A 16,790-nucleotide genomic window follows, 5' to 3' on the forward strand; every position below is an offset into this window, starting at 1 on the left:
CTTTACTTCTAGTGTCGACTCTTCATCAGCCAAAGTATGAGGCAAAACCAGTGATTATCTAATCAAAGCTGATTATTTATAATTATCAGTATTTAAGTGTGGGCTTACAGCTCATGATATGAGTGATTTACCTTGTCCTAAATATTTTGTCTTCAGATATTAACTGATGCTGGTACAAAGTCATCATTTTTAAATGTTTAAAATATTATTTGCATTTTATTTATTTTCTTTTCTAACTTTTATTTATTTGTGGTATTATATATACACACTACATGTCTATAATTCATAAACAAATATACATATGTGATTGTACATGCCCAAACTATATGCAGTGAAAGGTTCAAGATTTTTTTTTTTAATTAAAGTATAGTTGACACACAATGTTACATTAGTTTCATGTGAAGGGTTCAAGATGTTTTAAAATGTGGATTCTCAAGTATGCTTGGGGTTTTTTGTTTGTTTGTTTGTTTTGAGATAGTGCCATCTAGTGTATGTTTAGAATAACTGCCCAGTTTTTCTTTCCTTCCAGTTTTGTGTAATCTTTTCTATTTTCAATCCCTTGTACAATTTTCTTAATGAAACGTCTTAGTTTACGTTAGTAACTTCTAAATAGTTATCATTATATTAAAAGATGTTTATTGATATGTCTATAAGTTGGCTGTGACATTCAGTACTTCAAATAATGTTTTGAAATGACTTTAAATGTTGTTTGTATAAAATTTGAAGTTAGAGATCCAAAAAGGATAGAAGTTTGAAAGAGGAGTGAGGTTTGTTAATAGATATTTTTTGTCATAATTTACTGTGGAAAGTTTTAAACATCTATTGAAATGGAGAGAATAGTATGATAGAACCTCGTGTACTCCTCACCCCTCTTAAACTACATTGAATTCATGGTGTATTATGTTTTATCTATGTTCTCCTAACTCCTGATTATTTTGAAGCAAATCACAGGCATGATTTTCTTTGATTTATAAATATTTCCCAAACACAATAATTTTACCATTTTATACTGAACGCACACATATGTGTGTGTGTGTGTGTGTGTGTATGTAGTGTTACTAATTGCCCAAATTAATTCTTTACGTTCTACTATGTTTACTTGTCTTTTACTACTCTGTTGTTTCCATAGTTATGGTCCAGGCATCTGTAGCCCTAAAAGCATAATCTTTTTCATCCCTCTGTCTACCTCTACGTTAGGTACAGAGGCTTTAAAGGGTTTAATGGGAGCAGTTGAGGTATGATCTGAACAGTGGTTATTGGTCTACCTATTTTGCCTCAAGTTTAAAAACTGTTCATTATTTCTTGGAGACTACTGTAGTTGATAATCAAATTTTCTCTACAGAATTGTAAAGGAGAAAGACATTATAACATCATACGATAAAATGTATTAAATGTATTGGACATCTGTCTTACTCAGATTTCCTTTGAATCAACAGAGAAAAAGCATGTTACATTGTTAGGTTGATGGTTGACATATTTTTTGCATTAAAAAGTATTATTTTTACAGCGTATGGAAGAGAAGGTGTGAAAATGAACTTCATAGATCGGATCTTTATTGGTGAATTAACTAGCACAGTCATGTGTGAAGAATGTGCAAATGTAGGTGCTTTGGAATTCACTTCAACATGGAATAGATTACAATCATCATTTGTTGTTTTCTTTCACATATAATCATCAGCATTTATTTTTATTAGTGACAGATGACTACGTAATAGATTTTAAAAGTCGTTAGATATATCCTTCACTCCCAGAGGAAAAACATAATTTATAATTTTTAAAGTGTTTTTTCCTCTCAACAAACCCGTGACGTTCTTTTAGCCTCCTTTAGTGTGCTGCAGTGTGTTAGGTACTTGTTTGGACTGAAATGGAAGAGAAACTTCTGGGAAGGGAGTAACTGTGTCATATAACTATGCATTGCCCTAAAATATGATTCTAATAACTTAGGGTGATCTACCACATTTTATTTAAAGTTTACATTTATATAACTTGTTGAAGTTTTGTTTAAAGTAGACTCATCTTTGAATGTAATGATAATTTTTATTTTGAATGCCATCTGTACTTTAACAACAACTTAAAACAGATAAACATTTTTATAGGTTTTCAGTTATTTGGTAAGGAATATTTCTGAAAATGTATGGCTTAGAGTATGATAGATGTAAACTTCTGTTAGATTTTAATCATAAAGTGGAGAGTCTTTATGTCCATTTTCCTGTCCCAGATTATCGAGTACCTTTCTTTTCTCTCTAGTCTTATAAAATCAGGATTATATGTTACATCTCCTTCTAGCCTGTCGTGTTGAAGCACAGTATTTATCAACATGATATTACTTAAATTTCTAGTATTTTCAACATAGAAGTTGATTTCTGTCTCACAAGCTAGAGAGAATCTTTTTAAACAGAGCTCACCTAAGAAGCTACAAAACACAGTCAAGCGCTCTGGGTGTTTTTTTTTTTTTTTTTTTTTATTACTTCTATTTGATTTATGTTGTGGCACAATTTCACCAAAAATATGTTTATATCTTTAGTTGATCGGTTTTATTAAACACAGTTAATTTAGAAGTTACTTTGAATATTATAAGTTAGTCGTATTGGCAATATTATAAAATTCAACTGGGTTGCATTTATTGAGGCTTTGGGATATTTTGTTTTGATTAACAATATGTGCTGCTCTACCCAATTAAAATCACTGTTTGTTCCAGGGATGTTTTTAAACTTGAAATTCTAAGTTGCCTGGGAAGTTTGATTTCTTTAAGACTTTACAAAACTACATTGTCTATATTAGAATTCTAACTGAATTTCTCAATATGTTTTCTTTTTAAGATCTCCTCTGTGAACGATCCCTTTATTGATATTTCACTTCCTATAATAGAAGAAAGGGTAAGGAGAAAAAAACTTAATAATGAGTCTTTTGTGAAGAGCATTTATTCATTCATATACTTAGACATTTGTTGAGCATGTTATCACATTATCTGAGAATCATTTTTTTTATCTATGATAATGGAGTTCATAGAGTGTATTTGATACTGGGGTTTGTGTATATATGCATAAATTATGATATAGTTCTTACTCTCAGGGATTTCAAACCATTATGTTTTACAGTTTGAGAATTAATGTTAAGGAAATTATCTAATTTCACATGAGTTAGAAATTCAAAAAAGTAGGTGATATCCAGAATTTATTTCCTAAATAAGTTTTGTGTTATGTACATGGCATCTATATAGGTTTCAAAACCGGTACTTTTGGGAAGAATGAGTAAATATAGAAGTTCGCAGGCGACAGATAATGATCAGTACAGTGACACTGTTACTATAGAAAATACTTCTGAACCCAGAGCCACCAAGAACCAGTCTTCATCTAAAGATAAGGTAAGATTATATGCATTTGTGAGACATCTGTTTTAAAAAAACTTTTTAATAAGAAAAGTTTCAAAAATATACAAAAGTAGAGAGGTAGTGTTATAAACTCCCATGTACCTATTTCTCAGATTCACAGGTATCAGATCGTGGCTAATCGTATTTTATCTGTAGCTATCCCACATTCTCCCCCTCCCCATCTCATATTATTTTGAAATAATTCTGATATAAAAGATAAATACTATTTTTAAAGACATAACCACAGTGCATCATCATACCTAAAAATATTAATAACTTTTTAATAGTGCCAACATCCAGTCATTATTTAAATTTCTGTAGTTGTCTCATAAATACCTTTTTTGTTTTTGCTTTCTAAGGTGTGCTTGAATTTAGGATCTAAAAAAGATCTATAGATTGCAGTTGATTGCCATCTCTTAATTGCATATCTCTTAGGTCTCGTTTAATCTACAGATTTCCCCCTCCCTTTCTCCCCTACTTTGCAATGTATTTGTTGAAGAAATTGGGTCATTTTTTTTTCCCAGTAATTTCTCACATTCCCACATTCAATAGTAATTTATCTTGCTATTGCATGTCCATGGTGTTAACAGATTTCTTTGTTCCCTTTATTTCCTCTCTAAGGCAGTTCAATCTAAAGGCCTAATTAGGCTCAAGTTTTATTATTTGACTTTTGGCAAGAAAACATTTATTTAAAATTTTATTTATTTATTTTTTGAGGGTTGGGGAGGGACAGAGGGAAAGAGAGGGGGAGAGAGAGAATCTTAAGCAGGCTCCACACCCAGTGTGGAGCCCAACATGGGGCTCGATCTCCCAACCCTGAGATCATGATCTGAGCGTAAATCAAGATTTGGATGCTCGGGTGCCTGGGTGGCTCAGTCGTTAAGCGTCTGCCTTCGCCTCAGGTCATGATCCCAGGGTCCTGGAATTGAGCCCTGCATTGGGCTCCCTGCTCAGTGGGAAGCCTGCTTCTCCCTCTCCTGCTCCCCCTGCTTGTGTACCCTCTCTCGCTGTCTCTCTCTCTGTCAAATAAATAAAATCTTAAAACAAAAAAAAAGAGTTGGATGCTCAACCAACTGAGACACCCAGGCGCCCCTTGGCAAGAAACCTTTTAACTGGCGGTGTATACTTCCACCAAGGAGATGCATGTAATATTTGATGTCTAATCTTTGATGTTACCAGTCACTGATGACCATTGTCTAGACCCATTATTTCACTAGGGACATAGCTGGTTGTTGAATTGTCCCATAAAAATTTAAAGAAATCAATCTAAATTTGCACTTCATTTTTTCAAAAAACTTTTTTTTATGTGATATGATTTGTACTAACTTAGCAAATTGATACATTATCAGAATTAGCTTTTTCTGTTACAATGCTCTTGAAGTGGCAGGACTCCAGAGAGTATGTACAAAGGTTTATAATTAAAAAGCCTCCCTCAGCTCTGTTCTACAAAGACCTGCTTCTTTCTCCACAGGTAAGTAACCGCTATTGTGAGTTTCTTGTATAAAGATTAATTTTAAATTAGAACTATTTGTTATTCTATCTTCTATTGATTGCAGTTTAGGTAGATTTAGGAAGTGGATTTCAGAGGGTCTAGGAAAAGTATTTATTTAATAATTGTGGAACGTGTAAATAAGACTTGCATTTATTTTCAGTAAGGTCACAAGATTCTTTTCTCTGAAAACACAGAATCAACTAGTTCATGGCAGAAAATGTGTAAGAAAATTGTCATCTGGAGAAGATAGAGCAGTCGTCATATGCCAGAAAAATGAGCACCTTGAGATGAACGGGGATTCCTCAGCATTTGCAAGCATCACGAATACCGAGTCGGCTCTGACTGAAAGCCCCACCGATGGCAGTGAGAAAGAGGCCAGCCGTTCTGAAAGTAGCGCTGATGCAGACAGCGAGGCTTCAGAATCCGAAAGTGCTTCTGAGCAGGCTATGTTGTTGAGGTCTAGCCGTGGATGCTGTGTGCACCCGCATGCCCCCTCTCCCCAGCCGCCAGCAGCTGGACCACCCACCAGGGAGCCTGGCACTGGTGACAAGGGAGTGGCTGAAGCTATTTCCGAACTTCATCTGAGCAGCCCTGTAACTGGAGATAGAGATTTTGATAGAGAAAATAAGCCACCAAGTGTTCCAAATAGTTTATGTTCTTCAGAGGAGAAACATATGCTGTCTCCTCGCCCCCCAAATGCTTTTCAGACCCTTTCTCAGAGCTATGTAACTACTTCTAAAGAATGCTCACTTCAGTCCTGTCTCTACCAGTTTACATCTATGGAATTACTAATGGGGAATAACAAGCTTCTGTGTGAGAATTGTGCTGAAAAGAAGCAGAGGTACCAAAAGGAAACCGGTTCCCCAGGTAAACATTTAGGTTTTTGTTTTTCTTAGTATTCACAGGGTATTTGATAGTCAATGACTAGTGGGTTATAGATCCTAAATAGAGGAACCTGAGAACCTTGTGCCTACACGTAAGCTGCTTGGAAGCAGGAATTATCTTTTTCATCGTTGTACCTCAGCACTGAAGACGGTGACTGGACTTCTAAATCGATTTTTGATGAAGTAAATTGAACAGGAAGTACCCATCTCTGCCTTGAAAAATGCAAATCCACAGAATCTTGTTTCGGGGTACTAGCTGTCTGAAATCTTTCCAGAAGAAATTTCCCTGGTACATCTGTAGCCTTGATATGGAGAGAATGCTCCGATTCTTAGCGACTAGTTGTTTCAAAATGCAGGCTTTATAATTATTCAGTTGTGGTGAGGCCCATAGATCAGGAGATGGTTGCCGCTAGTTTGTTACATACAGTTCTGAAGAGGAGGGAGAACACTAAGCCATGCCGTGCAGGGCCACATGGGGAAGGACCAGGGTTGGTCAGGAGGCAGAAGGAGTGAGGAGAAGACATGGACAAGAGCCTTTATTGTAGTTTCCAGGGAAGGAATTAGAATCAACAAGGTTTAGGATTGACTAGTTTTGAATAATTTCAGTGGGCTCTGGGGCATGGGGGCTGTCTCTAGTTGTATAGTACCTGACCCTAGTGTGATGAGGGCAGATGGATAGTGGCCTAGTATATCAGAGCCCAATAAAGGAGGTGGTTGAGTATAGGCTTTGGATTGGTTGGTTTGCATATGAGAGGCACACTTACATTGTTTATTATATCTAGGAATTTGCTAGTTGTGGCTGAAGCCTTCCCTATAATGTCAGCAAGGCCCTAGGTATCAAAGTATCAGAATAAAGACATGTTTAATACACTAGTAATTAAAGAAATGTCTAGATGGGAGAAGGAAGAAATACCACCTTATATTAATCCAAGTTAAATATGCTGTTGGCCATATTCAAATCCCATCCCAACTACTTTCTAACAACCTCTTACTGAAATGCCCTGTGGTGATCTCCTTTCACTACAATGAGTAATGACCCATTTTTTTTCAACTACAGGTCTGTTTCTGGTGGTCTTTGGAGGGCATTGACATAAGTCGCTATAGTCCATCTGCTTCCCAGCTCCCAAAATTTTGTTGCAAGTTTCACCTCCCCTATTCTTTGTTCTTGTAAGTGTGTGCTTTTTAAAAAAATCCCTTTCATTTCAGTGGAGTTTTGGAAAGTAGTATAGAGGCACCCTTGTCACCAGAGTCTAATTTCTTTTTTAACATTTTCAAAAATATGGTATGATGCTTCTTTATAAATGTTAACTCTGTTACGTGGTATATAATGTATAAAATGGAATTTTACAAAAAAATTATTATTATTTTATGCAGAAAAGAAAGCAGAAGTTTATACTAATGCCAGGAAGCAATTGCTCATTTCTGCTGTTCCAGCTATCCTAATTCTCCATCTTAAAAGATTCCATCAGGTAAAAGTCCCTTTAGTAGCACTGTAGTAATTTTGTCATATGTTTTGCAGAACCCTACATCTTGTAAAATGCTGTCAAAGGATTAGACAGTAACTTGTTTAATTTAAAAATTTGTCATAAAGGATTTACTGCTTTTTTTTATCCATAATAGCTTACAAGACTTTTCTAAATAAAATGGTTTAATTCATGATACTGTATTTGATGGTTTAGGTGGTAGGAACCTAAGGGGTGTGTGTGTGTGTGTCTGTGTGTGTGTGTGTGTGCGTGCACGCACGTGTATGGGAGAGAGAGAATGAAAAATAAAGTTTATTAAGAATCCTTAGAAGCAGGGAAATAGCAAAGTGCACATAGCTTTCTGAGCTCAGGATCCCAGTGATAGGGGTAAGTGGGCTGGGCATGGTTGGCTTGGACTAAATGCAAAAAGGGCTACAAAATGCAAATGTAGGTACTCTACAATGAGAGGGAACCTAAATGTTTTTAATGTGTCAGGTTTTCCTCTATGCTTAGTTTTAATCCAGTGCCTTGTCTGGTTTTTTGTTTTATGTGGGGTTTTTTTGTTTTTTGTTTTGTTTTGTTTTTGCATTTGATGTAATGATTTTAAAGTTCCTCTGAAAGAGTAAATAAGTGAAATACTAAAACATTTTGGAAAAAGTTAGAATGGGTGATTTTTTTGACACCAGTTTAAAAATAAAACTGTATAATTAAAACAGTATGGTCAAGATTGTCAATAAATAAAACATGAGTATTATTTAAAGCTCTTATTATGATAAAGGAATAATCTCAAATCAGTTGGGAAAGCGGTAGATTATTTTGTTTTTAAGTTTATTTATTTTTAAGTAATCCCCACACCCAGTGTGGGCTCAAACTCATGACTCCAAGATCAACCCCAAGATCAAGAGTCGCTTGCTCTTCCACCTGAGCCAGCCAGACACCCCACGGGGTAGATTATTTGATAAAGGATTTAGGAAAAAGAGCTGAAATAAAAAATGTAAAGCTTCCCTCTATACCATGTATCAATACTATTTTCAGATAAATATTTTAACTGTATGAAACAAATCTTCAAAAGACTAGAAGAAAACTTAAATGAATATTAACCTGACCTCTGGGAGGAAGTTTTTTTTGTTTTTTTTTTTTCTGGTGGGCAGCAAAGCAAGGTTTATTGAGTGATAGCAAAGTGATAGTACAAAACTCCCAAGGAGGGGGGGGGACCTGAGGGTGTTGCCTGGGGGAAGATTTTCTAAGTATAAAACCCATGAAAGAAATCTCAAGGAAAAGATTAGGAGTTTTGATTATATATCTGCAACATTTCAGGTGGGCCGTAGGTAGGCAGGAAGAGATTTTTCTCTATACATCCCCATCCATATCCACAGAAAAATTAGACTAAGTTCTTGATTTTTTTTTTTTTTTAAAGATTTTATTTATCTATCTGACAGAGAGAGACAGCGAGAGAGGGAACACAAGCAGGGGGGCTGGGAGAGGGAGAAGCAGGCTTCCCGCCAAGCAGGGAGCCCAATGCAGGGCTTGATCCCAGGACCCTGGGACCATGACCTGAGCTGAAGGCAGACGCCCAATGGCTGAGCCACCCAGGTGCCCCTAAATTCTTGATTTGTGATAGCCAAGAATGTAGAAACTCAGTGGAAGTGAAATGGCTGTGGACAGCAGAAGCAGATGTCTTGTGTCTCATTACATGAGAATGCCTAGTGAAGGGTGTATATGTGCAGTTACTCTGAGCAAGATAGGGTCATGTCAGATCTGAGAAGCTAATTTCATGATGTACCACAGTTATTTTATATTTGGTACTACATCTCAATTTAGGAACTTACAGAAAGAATGCATGCCCTTAAAAGGAAATATTTACAGACTAATCAGTAGTCTCAAACTTACATGTCAGTTTTGGACTATTCGTTAGTCATGTTTTTATAGCTATTAAAAAAACTAACTTCTAGGATTCCTCTTTTGGTTTTATTAACAATGACGTAGATGAATTGTTTGTTGCATTAAAAATTATTTTTTGGTCTTTTTAAGGCTGGCTTGAGTCTTCGAAAAGTAAACAGACATGTAGATTTTCCACTTATACTTGATTTAGCACCATTCTGTTCTGCTACTTGTAAGGTATAGTATGTTATTAAGATGTTTAATTGACTTGTAAATACTATGCTTAAAAGTATTAGGTCATTCATTCATTCATTCAGCTTCTCTGAAAGGTAATTTTATAGTTGGTGAAGTTAAATCTGTAACGTGGAACATTTAACACACTGAATATGACTTTTGTCCTTTGGGAGACAGAATAAGGGACAGTTGAAAAGCTGTGTGAACCATTAGCACGGTGGTCAGGAAAATCAATGCTGCTTGTCAGTGCTACTAGAAACAGATAGTTGCGGAGAGAAGTAAGCAGATTTTGTGCCCTCTCCTGTTCCTTGTGAATGACGTGCTTAATCGACAGTAGTTTTAGCAGTTGTGGAGTTCATTCTCTTTTGTGAGTCAATATACTAGTGCATTGTTTTTCATGCTATATCATGCACACTACTGAAAATAGTGTACTTGTTAGCTGAGTAGGATACTGTAAAATTGATAATACTTTAATAATTAGATATAGAAGCTGACTGGTTTATAATTGCTTGTATTTATATGTGAGAACTGTGTAGGTGAATTCAATGACTTTGTCTTCCTTCAGGGAACCACATATGTTATGGGGTAACATATTGTTCTGTTCATGATTATTGGTTAGCAGTCTAGGTTTTGTGGTATGTAATGGAATACTTATTGAACTTAATATTTTCCATACATTGATGAATCAAACAAAAATAGCTTAAAAGCAACTATTTGGTGAGTACAATTTATCTGCTGTAGAATACCAGCACTGTCTATCAAAATTATTAACACTCTGTATTCATAGAATTTGGTAATGTGGTAAACAAAATGAAATTTAACAAGCTTTGTATTAAATTTATAAAAACACATTTTTAAAAGGTACTTTTTATGGAGAATTTCCAACATACACAGAAGTAGACAGAATAGTACAGTGAACCTATATAGCACACATCCCCTAGCTCTAAAACCTTAGGTACAGGGCCAGTCCTGCCATATCCACATGCTTACCTACTACTTCCCACATTATTTTGAAGGAAATATCAAGCATTATTTCATTCATAAATATTTTTCTGTGTATCTATAAAAGATAAGAATCACGTCTTCCTCCCTTTTAAGAACATAAAACCACAATACCACTTTCACACTAAAAAAAAAAAATCGGCACTAATTCCTTCATATCATCTAATGTATATATTTCCAGTTGTCTCACAAATGAAATTTTAAAAATGAATTAGTATCCAAGTAAGGGCTACACATTATGATTGGATAATGTCTTTTAGTCTCTTTTAATGTATAGTTCCCCTCTCCCATCCCTTTCCCTTTCTCTCCCTCGCAATTTATTTTTTTAAGAAACTGAGTCATCTTTCTGGTAGTTTCCGTTTAGATTTTGATGGTTCTTCCCCTGTCTTCTTTATTTCCTCTGAATAGATAATTGGCTCTTAAGAGGCTTGAACAGATACAGGTTTGATGCTCTTTTGTTCCCCCTGCTAAGGCTATCTTACAGGGCGTGTTTTGTTTTGTTTTTTTATTAGGTGGCACATAATGCCACTTATCTTTCTTTCTGTGATATTAGCAAGCAGTGATGCTCAAATGCTAGATCCAGAAGTTCATTAAGAATTACAGAATGGTGATATTTTAAATCTGTCATTCCTTCTTCATTGATTAGCTGGAGCAGTTCCCTTTTTTTTTTTAAGATTTTATTTATTTATTTGAGAGAGACAGAGCACACAAGCAGGGGCAGTGGCAGGCAGAGAGAGAGGGAGAAGCAGGCTCCCTGCCAAGCAGGGAGCCTGATGTGGGACCCAATCCCAGGTCCCCAGGATCATGACCCGAGCCGAAGGCAGACACTTAACCAACTGAGCCACCCAGGCGCCCCAACTGGAGCACTTCTGTACAGAGAGAAATTCGTTTATCTATTTAGTTATTTTATAATATAGTTTTTATAGAAAAGGCTAGATAAATGTTTGATTCTTTACCTACTCCCCTTCCAAACCAGTTCAGAATAATGAATTAATTCAGTGGCATCCTTAAACTATGATCAATTAATTTACCATTATTAATTTATGGATTGAAACACATTAAATATGTTTCAGCTTACTACACTTTTCTTTTTATTCGTGGTCTAATATATTAATGGAATATAAATGGGTCCATAGTTGGCTACTGAAAGCCACTTCAAGCAGGCTTCTGGGTTCTTTTGACATGACCTTAGTGGAATGATTATGCTGCCAACTGGAATATATTATTCACCTGTTTAATTTTTATATTTTCATTTTAGGGATTGCTTTTTAAATTTAAATGTTTAAAATTTTACTAAATACATAAAATATTTATATAGTTCCAAAATCAAATGTATCAAATGTATAAAACAAGATAAATTCAAATAAGTATAGCTTTTCTTCTCCATGTCCATTCCACTTCTTTCCTCCCTTTATATATAAGCCATTTAAAAATCATTTATTCTTCTGTAATTTTTAAAAATATAAGCAGATAGATATGCATATATGCATCTTCACTCTTAAATAATCACATCTTACAATATTATCCTTTTTTCTACCTTACTCTTAACATTATATCCTGGAGATTATTTCATAGCAGTATTTTGAGATAGTCTGCACTCTATTTTTCAAGCAAAAAACACTCAATGCATCATAATTTATTCAACCAGTCCCCAATTTAATGGGGACTGATTTTTTTGGGTTCATTCCATTTTCTTTTTAGTCAAAGTATAGTTGACATACAGTATTATATTATTTTCAGGTATACAGTATAGTGATTCAACATTTATATACCTTACAAAGTGATCATGATATATCTAGCTACCATCTGTCACCATACAAAATTGTTATAGTGTTATTACCTATATCCCATGTACTGTACATTATATCCCCATGTCTCCAGTTTTTTGATATTACAAATATTCCTGCAGTTAAGAGCCAAAATAATAACTAATAGTGTGTCTTTTTACATTTTGCAAATGTACCTGTAAGACAGAATCCTACAAATAGGATTGATAAATCCAAGAGTAATACCTGTGTAATTCAGCTAGATAACATGAAATACCTCTGCATAGGATTGTACCCCTTTGTGTTCCCACAGGCAATGTGTGTGAATACTCTTTTCCCCACAGCCCAGCCAACAGAGAATGTTGTCAGGCTTTTGCATTTTGCCAGGCTAATACATGTGGAAACACATATCAGTGTTGTTTTAACAGTGCATTTTTTCTTAGTTTAAGCAGGACATATATTTGACTTAATTTTCCCTATTATAATATTTCACTAATTACTAATTCCAGTTTTTTCTTTGTCTAAAAGAATGTAAGTGTGGGAGATAAAGTTCTCTATGGTCTCTATGGCGTAGTGGAACATAGTGGCTCAATGAGGGGAGGTCACTACACGGCTTATGTGAAAGTGAGAACACCCTCCAGGAAATTATTGGAGCATATCACTGGAAAGACATATGTACCTGGTATGGCATCCTGAGTTTTTGTTATTCCTAAAAACAAATGAATGTATTCTTCCTTTTCTGGAAGAGGTAAGCTGTTTCATGGATATTGCAAGTGGATTCACTTTGTTAAAGTTAAGTGAAAAATACTTTTTAAGAGTACTTAGATAATCTTAAAGAACCTTAAATATCATAAGACTGTACCCTTCTAGATGATGTGAAGTGACACACTGTTCTTCAGGGTGCTAAGTCATTGTGTATTGAGGTGGAGTGGCATTTTACTTAACACCAAAAGATTTTGAAGACCTATCAGGTCCTCAGAATAGAGTTGGGGTTGAAAATTTGCAGACTCTGCCTATGGATCAATAAGCTGACTTTGTTTTTTTTCTTTCTATTTCAGTGAAAATGATTCTTTTCCTTGAACAAATAAATATTTACAAGTCTATCTAATATTTCACTAGATACTTAAAGTGAAGTGATGCCAATATTGCTTTGAAAGAGTTAGTTGATTTTGGAAGATGTTTAACTCAAGAAACACACCAATAAGATCTAGCATTAGATAAATATAGTTTGTGATGAATGTGTTGTTATTTATAATGTAGAATAAGAACATACTTATTGTAAAATTATACTTCTTTTTGCTTGTTAGGTTTGAAAGAACCTGACAGTGAATCAACAGGCCAGTGGGTCCATGTTAGTGACACTTACGTGCAGGTGGTTCCAGAATCAAGAGCACTTAGTGCACAAGCGTACCTTCTTTTTTATGAAAGAATATTATAATTGTCTGTTAATAATTAGTGATAATGATGATTTAGATCGCTTTTGTTTAAATGCTGCAACAATAACCATAATATGTCATGTGCCTTTGTAATCTTTTCTGTAGGAATAGCATGTCCCTCAAATGCCCCTGAAGATTTTTACCATTTTGGTGAATCCTTTTAAAGTAAATTAAATTTACTCAATGCTTTCAAATTTATATTCTTAAAATAAATGTAAACACAAGTTTTTAAGGAATATTTGTCCTAGAAAAAAAACCAGAATTTGCAGTAGAGGAAAACCCCCTTATAATGTGGCTTATTACCATGAGCATTCAGAAATGATACTGGCTAATGAAATTGTTAAAACAGTGTTTACCAAATGTGAGTCGCATACCACCTTTCTGATTTCATATATACATAATCCTGTGCCATTGTTTAATTATTTTTAACCTTAGTTTTCAGCCTTACATTTTTAAACATAGCCTTGTTTTGAGCATATTCCACATTTTATGTACTAGTTATATTATTTCTAATAAACATTAAAGTAAATATATAACTATTAGAAATTGTTCATCCATGTAGCACTCCACTTAAAATCATCTCAGGGCTGTCCAGTGGTGTACATATACCACTGTGTGAGAAACATTGGTATAACATATACTTACACAGTGACCTCATCATATTTTCTGTGATTCAACCATATAAGAAGATACCACTGTAGCTTCAGTAATAGGGTTCTACAAATAATTTATTGATTAGCTTATTGCTTTGAGGTTTTGAGAACTAGAACAATATTGAAATCTATCATTAACGTTATTTGCAGCCTATTCATGATGGCGTTGAGGATAATTTGCATGTAATCAGCCAGGGTCAAAATATAATTATTGAAAATTGTAAAATGCAGAATTGGTAAATAGAAGTTGTTAATCCATATGGGACCATTGGATACTTTTAAATATAAATTACCAAATTATATTTGTAAGCGACAGAGAATTATATTCTTATTATACTAGACAGGGAAATATAATTTTCTAGTTCTGTAGGTCAGTAAACATTAATCATGGTTTTGGGGTTTGAGATCACTTTTCTTTGTCATCAACAAGCATCATTAATAAGTTCAAGTGGGTTTAGCTTGTATTTTAATGAGGTGTAAAGTTGGTGTTTCAGATTTTAAATAAATAATAGCAAAAATATGGTAGTTTACAGCCCCCCCTCCAGAATACAAATTATTAAGCTGTCAAAACTTGGCATAAAAATATTACTATTACTTAGGCTTAAAATTTAAAAAAATAATGGGTACTTGGGCCTGACATTTCTGAATCAAAACACATACGTGCATGGTTCAAGCATCCTAATTATTAGTGCCAACACGTCATACTACGGGCAGCTACTGGCTAAGTGCCTAATCCCAGTTCATTTTCCTCTTGGGAAGGAAGGATAAGAATAGGGCCTGTAGATACCGTGTGGAAATATTTAACCAAGCCTCTGACCCTTCTTAACATTTAAGGTTGTATGACATTGTCAAGTTTACCAGTGCTGCCTTTTGATCTGTGGATGAGAGGAATTGTGATTATCAGTGTTAAAGATGGTAATATTTAAAACTCAGAGCTTAAAAATGTCAGTGCACAAATTCTATTTTTAAGGTATTGAAATTTGAAATAATAGTGTTTTCTTGATTTTAATGTGAAATGATGGAGAAATATACCTTATAAATTAATCTGCAAACTCAGGTTGTGTCCTATAAAAAGTAGTTTAAACTGTTTAAACGGTGTTTTATGTTTATTTGTAATCCATTAACATTGAAGTTTTCAGTACCAGAGCAGTGAATTTTTGGGGGGGGAAGTATTAGTTAAATCTCTCTATTCATGTTAGCCATATTGGTAATGACAATTACCGGCCTTTCCCCAAATGTAAATATTAAGTCACCTCATTTTTCTCCTAAAAAAGATACCATTATGAGGCACATATTTTTCATTGGGTGGTCACTTGCTTCTTGTTTCATTGACAGATGAACAAGAAAAACAAGAAAAAGAGTGAGAGAAAGAAGGAAAGAAAGGGAAAGGAAAGAAAAAGGGTAGGAAAGAAACAAGAGCATTCTTTTCTGTTGCCCCTTGGCTTTATCCCTTACACAGCTAAAGTGAGAGATGGTGAGATAGGTGAGGGCAGGAATCAAGGGAAGTGCCTAGTCCTCTTTTCATAAATGGGATGCCAGGAAATGTGCCAGTGCTGTATTTACCAAAGAGGAGACCTTTTGAGCTTTATTTTGAGTGGCAGTTAGGACTGATTTTTCACTGAGTGATACATTGTAGCTTTAGAACATTACCTCTGTACTCAAGTACTACACTAGTTTTTATGCTTAACATTTATTCAGTAGGTATATATTTTTTGAACACCTGTTATGGGTCAGACACTGTGCTGACACTCTTTTAACATGTTTTAAAATGGAGAGGCCTATATATGTTTTAGACATTATTCCAGAAGTAACATACAAAGAGATACTTTATTTTCATTTCATGGTAAAAGAGCAAAGTCTGAAATCTATTGTGGTTTTTTTTTTTTTTGGGCCTACAGTTTATGAATATTTTTCAGGGTCTGCTGGTAATGGAATAAATTTGATTTTGATACCTAAGAATTTCCTAAAGATAGACTTGTAATTAGGGAGTATGTTAAGTTACACATGGGCCTACACTTAATTTGTTTTTATTCTGAACATTTTGAAAGCACATTTGCAGGGGTACTAAATTGTGAAGCTGCTATAATAACAATAGTTTCTAGATGACCTCAGGAAACTATATAAATAAGTGAGAAATGTTTACAGATTTTTGAAACAACTACGATAGCGCTTGGCCAAATGAGTTTAAGAAGTAGAACAGAAGTTTCACTAGCTATTTAGAAACTGGTTTACAGGGAGGTCTAACCCCAGTTTCCTCTGGTTTTTCCTATTTAAAATGATAAAATTGTGATTATGTGTCAATTATGAGAATATTTTTGTCATAACCAAATACATATCTGTATTTAAGATTTTGTTATTTAGTGGTTTTATTTTTTTTCAAGATTTTATTTATTTATTTGACAGAGAGAGACACAGCGAGAGAGGGAACACAGGCAGGGGGAGTGGGGGAGGGAGAAGCAGGCTTCCTGCTGAGCAGGGAGCCCAATGCGGGGCTCGATCCCAGGACCCTGGGATCATGACCTGAGCCGAAGGCAGACGCTTAACGACTGAGCCACCCAGGTGCCTCTGTTATTTAGTGTTTTTAAAACAGATGTGAAAACCACCTTTTT

At 34.8% G+C, this 16,790-nt stretch overlaps 1 protein-coding gene across 2 annotated transcripts in view; it reads left to right on the forward strand.

The window, feature by feature from the left end:
• USP45 (ubiquitin specific peptidase 45) overlaps positions 1-14,057 on the forward strand; it is a 69,436-nt gene extending 55,379 nt beyond the window's left edge. Inside the window, exons 11-18 of one of the 2 annotated variants that reach the window (XM_021693423.2) lie at positions 1,508-1,599; positions 2,820-2,876; positions 3,221-3,364; positions 5,057-5,729; positions 7,121-7,215; positions 9,241-9,327; positions 12,621-12,774; positions 13,400-14,057. In XM_021693423.2, coding sequence (XP_021549098.1) covers positions 1,508-1,599; positions 2,820-2,876; positions 3,221-3,364; positions 5,057-5,729; positions 7,121-7,215; positions 9,241-9,327; positions 12,621-12,774; positions 13,400-13,530 — 1,433 coding nt within the window. In that variant the 3' untranslated portion in view covers positions 13,531-14,057. The remainder of the gene's footprint in view (positions 1-1,507; positions 1,600-2,819; positions 2,877-3,220; positions 3,365-5,056; positions 5,730-7,120; positions 7,216-9,240; positions 9,328-12,620; positions 12,775-13,399) is intronic. The other variant, XM_021693424.2, reaches the window with a different exon arrangement.
• The last annotated feature ends 2,733 nt before the right edge of the window (positions 14,058-16,790 follow it).

Source organism: Neomonachus schauinslandi, chromosome 8, assembly GCF_002201575.2.
Source record: "Neomonachus schauinslandi chromosome 8, ASM220157v2, whole genome shotgun sequence".
Taxonomy (NCBI): domain Eukaryota; kingdom Metazoa; phylum Chordata; class Mammalia; order Carnivora; family Phocidae; genus Neomonachus; species Neomonachus schauinslandi.